We start from the raw sequence: 14,868 nt of genomic DNA on the forward strand, positions 1-14,868 counted from the left end.
AAATTTCGTATATTCTAATTTGGAAATTAGAGGCAGATTTGTTTGTCTGTTCACCCGCTGAGGTTATTTCTTCATAAGAATTATACTACCTACCTCCCAGACTGTTTTCAAGATTACATGAGAAAACGCAGTGCCCGGCACCTTGTAAGCATTCATTAATGCTCCATTTCTTTCCCTATTAGTAGCTCTGCCACTTATTAATGATGTAGGCTTAACCTCAGATTCTTTATCTCTAACATGGGAATACAGTATGTCATTTCTATTTCAGAGCTGGTTATGAGGTTTAAATGAGATAACTGTGAAAGCATTGTATAAAACAGTAAACTATTCAAGTTTGTTATCTACAATAATAACTAAATATAATTATGTTTCACTTTATATAAGAGATGTATTCCAGAAAAGTTCTATACTGTAAACCAATTCCTACAATCAAATCATATATTTAAAGCATTAGGAGATTATTATTAAAAGAACCCTAAAGTCAATACCTTCAAAAAGCAAGGTATTCTTTTGAATGTTGAAAATGCAACACCGCAACACCCTCTTTTTCTGCTACCAAACATATAATATACCACACACATATACATATATACCATTTGCCTTTCTGTAAGTCCAAACTTTTCTACATTGGTTTATATGCAAGGCAGGGTACACTTTTAGATATGATTTCTTTTCATCATACTAAGTTTTTTAGTTAAGTCTTGCAGGTCTTTATGATAAAAATCATAAAGATATGTATTTTTTAAAGTCATTTTGAAAGACAGAATAATAGTACCTCATATAGTCAAGTTCTATCATGTAAGTACTCCAGACATAACATTTCCACACGAAAGTAAGAATGCTTTATAAAGAATTAATACATAAGTAGTATCTATCGGTCCTAGGATAATTATAACCAAACTTTAATAAATGAGGCAAAACTCAGGTTGGTTTTATTACTTATATGCGCTACTTTGGTTAACTGCCCTAATTCTCAACTTTTTTTTTCTTGTGTTTTATTTCCATTAGTGTGGTGAGTATTCCTGTAAAGTACCTTCATTTCTTAAGTGCTTCAGGAAACAAGTTTCCACATTATTAAGTGGTTAAATTTTATTCACTAAAACTTCATTATTTTATTTGTGATTTTTTTCACAAGGGCTGGGCCAGACTTTACACAAAAAAAGTGCTTAAAGCAATTAGGAGTGTAAACAAAACTGAAGTAGAAAACTCTTAAAATTGCTATTTTCCAGTAGTTTACATACAAATGACATGCTAATAATAAATCAACCCTGCCTATTCTCTAACTCTTTAAGCAGCTCTACTAGGAAACATCCTAGTTTAAGTTTAAACTGACGTGAAAATATGGAAAGTGCACATCTTTAAAGGTTATTTTACAATTCTGACTGACTTTTTCCTCATTTAATTTTAATCAGTGAGGCTTTGCTCCAACTGCTATTTACTTTTACCAAGTCCTCAACTTTTGTCTCATACAAAAATAAAAATCAAGGATAATTACAGACATTAGGCTTATTGTAAAGCAAAAATAAAGATCTAGATTACATGTAAATCTGTATACAAATAATGGTTCCCTTTAATTAAAAAACATTAAGTTCAATTAGACACAAATTTTATGTTTGTTTGGCACCTTTTCTAACAATCATATATGAAATCTGTAGGTTCTATTTCCCAGAGTTTCAGTTAGCAAAGGTAAATGAGACCAAAAGTAGCTTGTTAAATTTTCACTAATTAGTTATAACTGCCCTTCCCATAGTAAGATGAAGATATATGTTGTGATATATTATTGTTTCTGAAATAAATGGCAAAATACATAAGGTGAACTTACCTTGAAAAATATCAGTTAAAACTGTCATATTTTGCTTTTAACACATTTTCAACTTGTGTAATTTAATGCCTAGACCTGTATTTGCATTTCTTATTCACAATAATTGAAGCACAGGCAAAAACCTACCATCTGGGTAATTATTTCAATTCTACATTTCCTTCAATGAGCTAATCCTGCATTAGTTAGCTTTCTGGCTTTGAGTTTGTCAAAAGACCAAAGGATAGTCATAAACTGAAATTATGGCCGGATGAAAAAAGAACACCCAACTATCCAAGACTTTCTTATAAATTCAAATTCCTGATTTCAATTTTTAAAAATCTGGAAGAAATAATCATGACACTTAAGTTAGGATAAGGAACAGTTGCAATTATCAGTTCTATATATACTCTTGTATTCTTTCTTAAAAGCTACATCATCCTTAACACTTGTTTGGAAGATGGGGAAGGGAGAAATGAGGAATGAGACTAAAGAAGAATAAAAATGTCCATTGATGACTAAAAACAAATACCCTCATAATGTTAACAGCTAATAGTTTTGAAAAGTTAAAGAAACCATTAAAAATTAGCATTAGCCTTTAAAAAAATCATAAAAATGTCCATTTCAAATATTATACCTCAAAATATGTCCAAATATTCATATGTTCAGTAAACAGAGATACATATTTTTCTTGATTTGAAATGGTTCTGAGGACTTGAGAAACTAGAGAAAATGAAAAAATAGCAGCCCCACTAAGTTAAAAGCTGTCAGCTCTAGGCTACCATTAACACGTAACCACAGAAAAAGTCTGTGGAATGCTTAGATTTACTCATGAATGATGCTCACGATTAGAAATATTTTGTACAGCAGTGGCATTATCAAGGCCCAATAACGTTCCAAGATAAGACTGTTCTCTAGGATCTAGCATTTGTTCAGGTCGGACTGGATGAACTATATTTGCAGGCTGAGGAGTAAGAGTGTATTTCTCCAGGAAAGCTAAGTCAGCTGCTCGTGGGTAATCAGTGGATGGCTGCTGTGGCGACAAGATCTCGTGAGAAGGTGGAGGGAGAGTAGTGGTGTGACGCACCAGGTCACTCTGAGTGTCAGGCATCTGGACTGGAACCAGCGTTACAGGGACACACACTTCAGCAGACACACTCTGCAACATAGTCTTGGCTTCTGACGGGTAAACTTTGGGCTGGTCCATATATTGTTTTGTTTCTGTTTGAAAGATTTTATCATCGGACGAGTACTCTACTGGCAAGGATACAAGCTTCTCCTCAGAAGCACTGAGAGGATCGTCAGGTGACTTTATGCCATGAACGTGGTCAATGTGGTATTTCAGCTTGTCTTTCCGCTTAAATGTTGCATTACAGTGCTGACAGTTGAAAGGCCGGGCATCAGAATGAATGACCAAGTGTTTTGTTAAAGTTTTCTTAATTCTAAAAGATTGATTGCAAATTTGACACTTGTATGGTTTTTCACCTGTATGAACACAAATGAAATTAACTGTAAAACGCAGTCACTTGGTAAGACAATGATTTTAATTAAGTAGCAAATTTTCCATGGGAATTCTTACACGCAGTTAATAAAAGCAGTAATGCATGCTATCACAAAGTGGAGACAGTATAGTAACTGGTAAAGAGAATGAACTCAAACATCCAAAAGATCTTAGTTTGAATTCTAGCTACACCATTTACCAGGCAAACCTGGAGCAAGCTCCCCAACTTCTAAGCACAGTTTCCTCACCTGTTATAGGGAATAATAACAGTACCTACCTCACAGACTTGGTGAAAGGACTGAATGAGAAAATGAAATAATAGTGCTTAGCATTACACTGGCACGTGGTAAGTACTTGATAAACCTAGGCTGCTTGCTTGCTATTATTCCCACTATAGCCCCTAAAAGAGTTGTAAACTAGAGCATTTGATTTCCTCCCACCCAAGAAGGATAAAAGCTAAAACAGCAACTCGATTAACCTGGTTCTTTGGATCTGAATGAGAAGTAGTAACACCAATGTCTAGCCTGATGTTAGAATAAGGAGAGTTGATGAGGATCAAGAATAAGGAAGCTTGGGCTTCCCTGGTGGCGCAGTGGTTGAGAGTCCACCTGCCGATGCAGGGGACACGGGTTCGTGCCCCGGTCCGGGAAGATCCCATATGCTGCGGAGCAGCTGGGCCCGTGAGCCATGGCCGCTGAGCCTGCGCGTCCAGAGCCTGTGCTCCGCAACAGGAGAGGCCACAACAGTGAGAGGCCCGCATACCGCAAAAAAAAAAAAAAAAAAAAAAAAAAGAATAAGGAAGCTTGGCCAGTTTTCAATCCTTCCTGAGTCAGGTTCTCACACAGCAGTTTTTGGTTTTTGTTTTTTTCCCATGAAACATAAATTCCTACAGTAGCCAGGGTGGTTGGCTAATCCCCGAAAGTTATCATTTTGTTACCTTACATGGTGAAACGGTCTCTGCAGATATGATTAAGGTTAAAGACCCTGAAGTGGGGAGATTAACCAGGTAGGCCCAATGTAATCACGTGGGTCTTTAAAAGCAGTGATAACTGAAGATGAAAAGGTCAGAGAGCTGTGACAAGAGAACTCAATCCCGAACTGCTCGTTCTGAAAATGGAAGGAGGAGGCTAGGACCCACGGAATGTGGCAGCCTCTAGAAGCTGAGAAAGCTCTCAGCTTACAACCAGTTAAAAAACTAGAACCTGGGCCCTGGTCCTGCAACTCAAAGAATCGATTCTACCAATAACCCAAATAAGCAGGAAACAGATTCTCCTCTAGAGCCTCCAGAAAGAAATGAAGCCCTACCAACACCGAGGTTTTAGCTTGGGTCACACTTCTCACCTACAGATTTGTTACATCATAAACTTGTATTGTAAGCCATTTGCAAGAGAGGGGTACATAAGACAAAGTGATCAGTCTAACATACATATAATTGGAGTCCCAGAAAGAAAATAAGAGTATAGGTCAAAAACAGTATTTGAAAGAAAAATTGACTGAGAATCTTCCTAAATGAAAGACAAGTCATAGATGCAATAAGTTCTACACATCTTACAAAATACAAAAAGAAAGAAAAAAAAAAAAACAACCCCCAAAACACATCTGGGCACACTATAATAAAACTACTGAAAATCAAAGACAGAAAAATCTTAAAAAGCAGTGAATTAAAGAGAGATTTCTTTTAAATGAGCAACAATAAGACTGCCAGTATGTTTTTCAACAAACACTAGAGAAGGTCAAAGAGGAAAAAAATGACACATTTAAAATATTGAAAGAAAAATAACTGCTAATGTAAATTCTATAGTCAGCCAAATAGTCTCCATAAAGTAAAATAACATTTTCAGACAATCAAAACCTAAGAGAATTTGGTGCCAGCAGATATGCACAAAAGGGAATCCTACATGAAGAAGGAAAATGGTCATGAAGGAAGGAGTGGAGAGTAAAGGGTAAATATGGTTAAAAATAAATGAGTTATTTAAAGCAAACAAACAAAATAATAATGTTTTACATGGTTTAAAGTATATGTAAAATTAAAATACATATAACACGTAAAGGCTGAGAGAGATGAGGTGTCGTAAGGTCTTCGAATTGTCTAGAAAAGAGATCAAGAACTAATTTAAGATAGACTCTAATAATTTAAGAAGAACACATGTTGTGATCTTCAAGGTGACCACTAAAAGAATACTGAAAGAACATACAATTAACAAGTAAACTGAGGGAAAATGGGTTATAAAAATACTTCATAATTACAAGGAAATGAAGACAAGAAAAAGAAAGCATCAAGAAACAGACGGGACAAATAGCATGATGACAGATTTGAACCCAAATAAATGAGAAATCATGTGACATTTAAATGAACTAAACATCCTGATTAAAAGAGGTTACCATAATAAAATAATACTCCAAAGACACACATCTTAAATACAGGCCCATATAAGGACTGAAAGTAAAAAGAAAAAAATACCACATAAATATTATCCAAAAGAGAGCTGGTCCTTTATACCAGCATAAAAAGGGACATTTTACAATGATATAAAGGACCATCAACAGTAAGATATAACCATCTGTACATAGCTAATAACACAGCCTCAAAATATATAAGGCAAAAAACTGAAGAACTCAAAATGAAAAATAGATAATTTATAATCAACAGTTAGGTTAGAGATTTTAACATATAGCTCTCAGTAACTTATAGAATAAGTAGACAAAAATATCATATTAGAATGCAGAATATTTGAATAAAATACATTCTCTGACAAAAGTGGAATTAAGCTAGACATTAGTAACATAAAAATACTTAGAAATCCCCAAATATTTAGGAATTGGGCAATACAGTACAATTTAAAATAAAGCACAAATGAGAGAATAAATCAGAAGACATTAAAAACTATTTTTAACTGAATTCTAATGAAAACATAAAATATAAAATGAGTTGTGAACTGTAACTAAAGCAGTATTTAAAGTGTTTAGAACTTTAAAATATGTATAATAAAAAATAAGAAATGCCAAATTTAATGAAGTTAGGCATCTATATAAAGAAGATAGGGAAAGACAGAAATTAAATCCAAATAAAATAGAAAGAATAAAAAAGAGAAAAGCAGAAAAGAAATATACAACAAATATAAAAGAGAAAAAAAAATCAACAAAATCTAGTAGTTTTTTGAAAGATTAATAAAATCAACAAATTTCTAGAAAGAAAAAACAAATTACCAATAGGAATAAAATAAGGTTATCACTAAAGATCCTATAATCATTAAAAGATAAATAATACTCTGAATTTTGCCAATAGATTTTATATTTTAGATTAAATAAAATTCCTTAAAAATGAAACAAGAATTGAAAATCTGACAGCTCTGAAACTATTAAGGAATCTTTAATTGAAACCTTTCTCCAAAGAAAACAAGTTCAGTGGAATTTATCAGTGAATTCTTCCAAATAGTAATGAGGAAATAATGCCAATATTATATAAACTCCTCCAGTTAACTGAAAAAAGATGTATTATTTCCCAAATTTATTTTTTGATGCCAGCATAGTCATAATAAAACCTGTTAGGGACATAACAAGGAAAAAAAATAGACAGTATGTCTCATGACCATAGACCAAAAAAAAAAAAAAAAAAAACCCCAAACAAAAATCAATGTATTTTATCACAATAATAAAGAACAAATATATAATCACCTCAATAAAAGCAGGGAAAAATCTGATAAAATTCAACACCTATTCATGACAAATACTCTAACTAAACTAGGAACAGATGATAATTTCTTTATCTGAAAAACAGTATCTACAAAAATCTATAAAAACCATACTCAGTAATGAAATATTGAAAGCTTTTCCCTGGAGACAAGTATTTCCACTATCAATATACCACTGATGATATGAACCAAAGCAATAAGGTAGAGAGAGAGAGAGAGAGAGAGAGAGAGAGAGATGCAAGGACTTAAAAAGGGAGAAATAAACTGTGATTATTCACTGATGGCCAGTTTGTATGCTTTAGAAAATCCAAAAGTAGCTAGAAGGTATTTGTGTTTGGAAATTTATAAGCTGTTTCTAAATTCAGATGAAAACATAGAGGAAAAAGAATAAGAAAGACAATGAAAAAGAACAAAGTTGGAGTATTTACACTACAAGATATCGAAAGCCACAGTACTTTATATGGTATAGTAATGGTGAAAGAATATACACATAGTCCAATGAACAGAAGAGAGTCCAGAAACAAACCACACATATATGATCACTTAACTTAAAACAAATAGGCCATTGAAATGCTCTGAGGCAAGGATGGTCTTTCCAATAAACGGTGCTAGGGCCACTAGATAACCACATGTCAAAAAAACAAAGAACTTTGACCTTACCTAATAATAAACACAAAAATAAGATAAAGTTCATAATCTAAATATGTAAATCAAAATAAATCGTCAGAAGGCAAAAGAAAAAATATTAATGACCCTGGGGTAGGCAAAAGTTTCTTAAAGGGGATACAATAAACCTAACTAGAAAGAAGAAACCTGATACAAGACTTCTTTAAAATTTGGGACCTTCAGTCATTGAAAGATATCATTACTAGAGTGGAAAAGCCAGCCACAGACTAGAAGACACCTGTAATTTAGATATCCAACAATGAACTCATACCCAGAATATAGAAGGAATTCCCATAAATCAATTTGAAAAAGATGGACAATCCAATTTAAGAAAATCAGCAGAAGAATGAATCATGTGTTCCATAAAAGTGAATATCCAATGACCAATAAGTGTATGGAAAGGTGCTCAATATCATTACTCATCACAGATATGCAAATTAAATCCACTTTGAGACAGTGCAACATATCCAACAGAATGGCTAAAAAAAGAGACACTATCAAGTATTGGTGAAAATGTGGAGCAACTGGAATTCTCATACACCATACACTACTGGTAGGAGGTAAATTGTCACAATTACCTTGGAAAACTGGTTAGTAGTGTCTACCAAAGTAAAACATATGCATATCCTATAAGCCAGCAATCCCAGGGCTAGGCATGTACACAAGAGAAATGAATTCAGTGTGTATGAAAAATCATAGACAAGAATATTTAGAGCAGCTTTATTTATAATAGACCCAAGTAAACACAAACCAAGTGTCTATCAAAGTAAAACGGATAAATAAATTTTGATATATTCATATGAAAATGAAACAAACTACTTTCATGGATGAATCTCATAGACATATGACTGAAAGAAACCAGACAAAAGAGCGCATACTGTATGATTCCATTTATATGAAGTTCAAACAGACAGACTAATTAATGGTGATATAAGTCAAAATAATGATTATTTTGCAAGGAGGTTACTGATTGGGAGGGGCCAGGGAGGGTGCTTCTGGAGTTCTGAATGTCCTACATCCTGATCTGAATGGTGGTTACATAGAAGCACTCATTTATAAAAATTCATTTGTGTACTTTATGTGTTATACTTCAATAAAAAACAGCTTAAAAATTCTGCCAAGTCTAAAATCAAGCCCTAAATTTATCAGCTTTATACCCATTTTAACTGAATGTATTACATCTCAACAAGACTACTGCTGAATAGACATAATTACTACTCTGAGGATTACACAAGCAAAGCACATAAGAGATGAGAATAAGACATTTGTAGAAAAAAATCTTATATCCATTTTCCAATGAATTTCTCTAACTGTGTGGTTTGAAAACATACATGAGTTTAGAGGGTAGTTGTAGGAAAACATGATAAATTCATTCCTTGAATAAATATTTATTAAGCACCTACTATTTACAAGTCCTGGGCTAGGCGCTGATCATATCTATTCATTTGAAGCACTTAAGGGTACTGACCTGGCCAAAACTAAAACCGATCACTTATTTGTACCTCTTCTAAAGAAGGAACAATGGAAGAGAAGAAGTTTGTAGGGACTCCGGCAAGGGTATTCCAAAAAACAAGAATCTAACAGTACAGACAATGCAGTAAGGGTACCTGCACTAGAGAAAAGGAATCTGGGGAACACAATTATTCTCATCACCAGAGAGGTGCACTGTTACAACAGGAAAGATGGCTCAGCATCCTTCACCATTTCCTCAGTAAATGATTCCATACAATTATTACCTAATTTTATTCTATAACTACATTTAGCAATTCTCCTTCTGATGAATAAATTTAGCAACTCTACTTCCTTGATAAGAGAAAAGGACACCTTGGCCAGCACACATTAATATCTCATTCTCTAGAAGGTTAATAGTAAGCTGACACTCTGGTGATTCTACTTCCAGTGGTTATTGAAGAACTCCTTAGAATACTTATAACTATTAGTGCACAGATATAAAATTGAGTTTCTGGACCTGTAAATCTCAGGAGTGGACTTGGGAGCATAGCACCCAGTTCTTGGAACAGCTGCTCTGTGAAGTCCTGTCTGGGTAGCCTGCTGATCACTTTAGATCAAGAGGTGGCAAACTATAGCCTGAAAGCCAAATACAGTCTCTTGCCAGTTTTGGTACATAACATTTTCTTGGAATGTGGTCACATTCATTTATTTATACCCTTCTATGGCTGCTTTCATGTTACCACAGAAAGTTGAGTGGTTGAGACGGAGACTGTCTGGCCCACAAAAACTTAAATATTTACTATCCAGCCCTTTACCAAAAAAGTGGGCTGACCCCTGCTTCAAATGATTTCTCCCTCTCATTTCATAACAGCCATAAACTTTATCTTATTCTGTAACAGAGCTCATTTCCTTAATTTTCAATGGACAGAGGGACTTGCCCCTAGTTTCAACTAACTTTGAGATATCCAGAATTGAGAATTCCACGGTCATTGGTCATCAACGAATTACTACAAATCAGTGTTTTCAAAAAACTTAATGCAGTTAGAAAGCCAGCTCTTATTAACTTTCTCCTCTAGATAATTCCTGTAGTTTTACAATTCTTAAATCATCAGTGGTTTCAAATTAACTTTTCGTAAGTTCACCAACTTTTTCAAATCATGAGTTTATTAGGCATATTACTTACAACTAGTGTGGAGACTAGCATTAATATAGTTTCCTCATTTTTTACATTTTTATATATTTATATACCCCCCAAATTATGACTTTCTCATTTTGAGAGAGGTGTAATTTTATTTTTAACAGCAGTACTATATCAGTAATAAATTCTTTACTGAAATTCTTTGCTATTGAAATTGCCCAAATCCAGTTATTTCCAATTTTGATATTTATGAAATCAATTATTTTTCCCTACCAGAACAGCAGCTTGACAAAATCCAAAGTAAATATAAAGCAAGGCAGCCATAAATGCATTAATGGGTTTCTTTCTTAAAAAGAAGGAAAGAAAGCTTTAAAAATTGTTAATTTACATGAGAAGTCAAACAAGAACTATGACAACATATATGAAAAAATCCAAAAATCTATGTTTCAATATATGGTAGCACTGCCAAGGGAAAAAAGGAAAGATTAAAAAAAAATAACTTCCGGAAACCAGCTGAAGCAAATCATTCTACTAAAACTACCTATAAATCACAACAAATCATTCTACTATAAATCACAACTGACTATGTAAAAAGGAAAGCTACCCAACAGTAACTTGGGGGCTTTCCTGGTGGCACAGTGGTTAAGAATCCACCTGCCAATGCAGGGGACACAGGTTCAAGCCCTGGTCTGGGAGGATCCCACATGCCACGGAGCAACTAAGACCGTGTACCACAACTACTGAGCCTGTACTCTAGAGCCTGCGAGCCACAACTGCTGAGCCCATGTGCCACAACTACTGAAGCATGCGCACCTAGAGCCCGTGCTCTGCAACAAGAAAAGCCACGACGAGAAGCCTGTGCACTGCAACGAAGAGTAGCCCCTGCTTGCCGCAACTAGAGAAAGCCTTCACACAGCAACGAAGACCCAATGCAGCCAAAAATAAATAAATAAATAAATATAAAACAGTAATTGGTAAACAGGACAATGAGGTCATATTTTAATTACTCTTTTAAAAGAGAAGAAAATAAAAGAAATGTCTTCAGAGCATCTCATAGATATAGAGGAACCAAAAACAACCAGAAAAGGGGACGATGAGAACTAAAAGTTGAATAAATTCCCTAAGGAAAAAAATTTTCCCAAATTCTACAAAATGATATTCAAAAGTATTGAAGCTTACATAATAATGGAATAGTAGATCAGAATATTGTCTGTTCATGACATCAATTCTAATAAGTAAAAATCTTACTGGGGGAAAAACAAAACAATTTCACCAAGAACAACAAAGTATAAATGTCCATATTTCACTTCTGAATAATTACACAAAAATATATACAAAATACCCATTAGGTTTTACCTGAATGTGTCCGAAAATGCATTTCCAGACTTGATTTGCCTTTAAAAATTTTCTTACAAACATCACACTGATGAAAGGTTGCTTTATATCTAAGAAAATAAAATGGTTTGAGCTTTTCAATATAATTTTAATAAATAACATAATGAAAATACGTTACAACTCATTTACAACTTCATATATAATTCTCACATTAGTAAAGCATAGAACTCCAAATGAACATGGAAATACTTTTTAAGTATCAACCTTATCTCTGATTCTTCCTTCTCCAGTTATATTCAACAAATAAATCTATAAAAGATGTCCTTAGATTTTCAACTTTAAACTGCTTAATTTTAAGCTTTAAATCAGCAAACTTTTGTATTATTATTTTCTGTTAAAAAATACCAAAGGAAAAATTGTAGGGACAGAAAAAAAAAAATCAATGAGAGGGGTAAAAGGGGGTTGACTACAAAGGTACAAAGGTGGACATTTCAGGGGTGATATAGATCTATTCTGTGTCTCAACTTACGGTAATGATTACATGACTGCATGCATTTGTCAAAACCTGCAGAACTACACACTAAAAAGAGTGAATTTCTCCGTATATAAATTGTACCTTAGTTAAAATAGATGCAAAAATGAAACTGCAGCAGTCTCAAAATCTGCATTCATCAAAAGGGGACACTTTTCCTCGGTAGGTACGCTTTATAACAAATAAATATTATAAACTTAAAATAAATTTTACACCTAAGTAAAAAAGAATGAGATACCAGTCTTTTATTTTTATTGTAGATTAATAGACATAAAAAGCTATAAATTACTCAGAAGTTAACTTAGAAGCAAAGTGTAGTGCCTAAGAGTATGTACTTGTGAGTTAAACAATCCTAAACTCAAAATTTAGTTGTTAGGATTAATATATTTGTAAAATGATTAGCATTTAAGTGATAGTTACTAGGAAAGCCATATCATCTCACCTTGGAAGCAATTCACTTCTAATGAGTACATGGAAAAACAAATCAAACACAGGCTACCATAATGTTCTAGAAGACAGCTGGCCTTAACATATCCACTGAGTGTTACTGGAATGTTTAGCATGTTGTTACTAATATTAAATAGCAATAGTATGCCTAGGGTTTCAAATGCCATTCTCACTTTTCAATTCATCCAACTCTACATTTACAAAGTAGCTACAGAGACACCAGGCAAGGCCCTGTCTTCTAGGAACTTACTTCTACTTGATGAAATGGACATTTAAAAAGATAATGTGGATTTAGTGAACTGGGAGTGTCATTGATAAACTTAGCAAAAGACTTGCAACCTGTATGCCTGGCTTATCTTATTCCATGTATATCCATGTTAAATACAGAGATACAAACAGGGTTCCCACGGGCACATAGAGAAAGCAGCAGTGGTAACTCAACTAGGGGCAGTTTTGACCCCCCTGGGACATGTGGCAATGCCTGAAGACATTTTTGGTTCTCACAACTAGGGGTAGGTAGGTGCTATTGGCCACTGCCATCTAGTGGGTGGAGGCCAGGGATGCTGATAAACATCCCACAATGCACAGGACGACCCCACAACAAAGAATGACCAGGCCCCAATGTCAGTAGTATTGTGGCTAAGAAATCTTGGTCTGTACTATGGACAGAGTGACATTTTAAACACGGATATGCTCAAAACACAAACTGTCTCACAGTGTATGTAGGAAAAAGATAAAATCTACAAGGACCTGCATGGGTCAGGCTCTATGTATATATCTCTCCATTCTCACACAGATGCTGAAGAGCAGAGATTTTCAGGGCAGGAGTGATACACAGTTCCACATGGAGCAGAGATGCCTAGTATGAAAGGGATTTAAACAGGTCTACTGGATTTGGCAATAAGAGACTCCTACTGATAGCAACTGGAGAGGGATAGTAAGGTCAGAGGTCACATCCCAACAGCTTACAACAGTGAACAGAAAGTGAAGGAGAGGATAGTGAAGGAGTCACCATTTAAAAACATTCAGAAGAAGAGACATTTGAAAATGACTGGTTGGGGAGCGGGTGCTAGTCTTCATCACTCTCCACGTTCTCTCCTTGAATAATCTGCACATAAAGTGCTCACATGTAATTCTTTATACACAGCCCAGACTTCACTTCTGAGAGGTAGACTACTATCCACCTATCGGATTTTATGTTTCAGTGTGCACTGAGCATCTCAAAGTCAATATACACCAAACTCATCATCTCCCTATGTTATATTCTCTAACTCAGTGGCTGGTATCAATCAACCACTCACTTGGAAACAGGAATTCCTCGGAAAGAGGAATCACCTGTGACTGCTCCCATTCCCTCAATAAAGGCCTAAATATTGGTCAAATAAGTACCTTCCACTGTTCATTATTAAGGCTACTGCCTAGTTTAGGTCCTCACCATCTTTTTCCTAGATTATAACAGCCTTCTAACTGGTTGATCTACTTGCCTCCAGATTTATCCACCACTAATCCAGCTTCCATACATCAATAAGAGTGATGTACCTAAAATACAAATCCAATTATGTCATCCTCTTGTTTAAAATCTTCAGTGGCTTTTTATCTCTTAGAAGTAAGTGTTGGTTCCACGAAATGATCGTAAGGCTCCATATTCTAGATCCACCCTTAGCAGCCCTTGCAGAGCATGGAGAATACAGATTCTGGTTCCACAAGTATCTAGGCCAGCAGATAGGTCACAGGCCCTGCTGGCGGGGAGAGGATCCCAAAGGTCTTTCATGGGGTCTACGAGATCAAAATTATTTTCAAAATCATACTTTAAACATGACTTGCTTTTCTCACGATGTTGACATTTACACTAAAGAGCAAAAGGAACAGTGGGTAAAAGTGGTGGTGCCTCAGCTCTAAACAAGGTAGTGATACCAAAATGTACTAATGGTCACTGTACATTTTCATCACGATGTACTCACAGAAAGAAAAACAACTGTGATAAAGCAGTAAAATTACTAACTTTATTAAAGTTCACCCTTTGCACTGTGGCCTTTCCGCTAACCTCGTGATGAGGTGGGAAGCATGAAGCTCTACTGCACGCTGGGTACTCTGTGTGCTCGAGGCGCCTGCGAGACCCGCTGTGAGCCCAGGGATCCCTCCCCTCACGGAGCACCATTCCACTTGAGGAAACGGAAGTCAGAGTACAGCTGGACTTGAGTAGGTGGCAGACATTTTCTTGAAAATTCAATGAAGTAAGCCTGTCACTTCAAGGGAAAAAGCTGACAGTATTTGTTATCAGTGATAAAATTTGAGCTTTCAAGCTAA

General features: G+C 35.0%; 1 protein-coding gene across 2 annotated transcripts in view; it reads right to left on the reverse strand.

Annotated features, from left to right (window-relative positions):
* Window positions 1–929: 929 nt before the first annotated feature.
* Window positions 930–14,868, reverse strand: part of ZBTB41 (zinc finger and BTB domain containing 41) — a 47,195-nt gene continuing 33,256 nt past the window's right edge. For both annotated transcript variants that reach the window (XM_059998786.1, XM_069540145.1), the window contains 2 exons: window positions 11,604–11,692; window positions 930–3,283 (listed from right to left, as the gene is read on the reverse strand). In XM_059998786.1, the coding sequence (XP_059854769.1) occupies window positions 2,628–3,283; window positions 11,604–11,692 (745 nt within the window). In that variant the 3' untranslated portion in view covers window positions 930–2,627. The remainder of the gene's footprint in view (window positions 3,284–11,603; window positions 11,693–14,868) is intronic.

This window comes from Delphinus delphis, chromosome 1, assembly GCF_949987515.2.
Source record: "Delphinus delphis chromosome 1, mDelDel1.2, whole genome shotgun sequence".
NCBI lineage: Eukaryota > Metazoa > Chordata > Mammalia > Artiodactyla > Delphinidae > Delphinus > Delphinus delphis.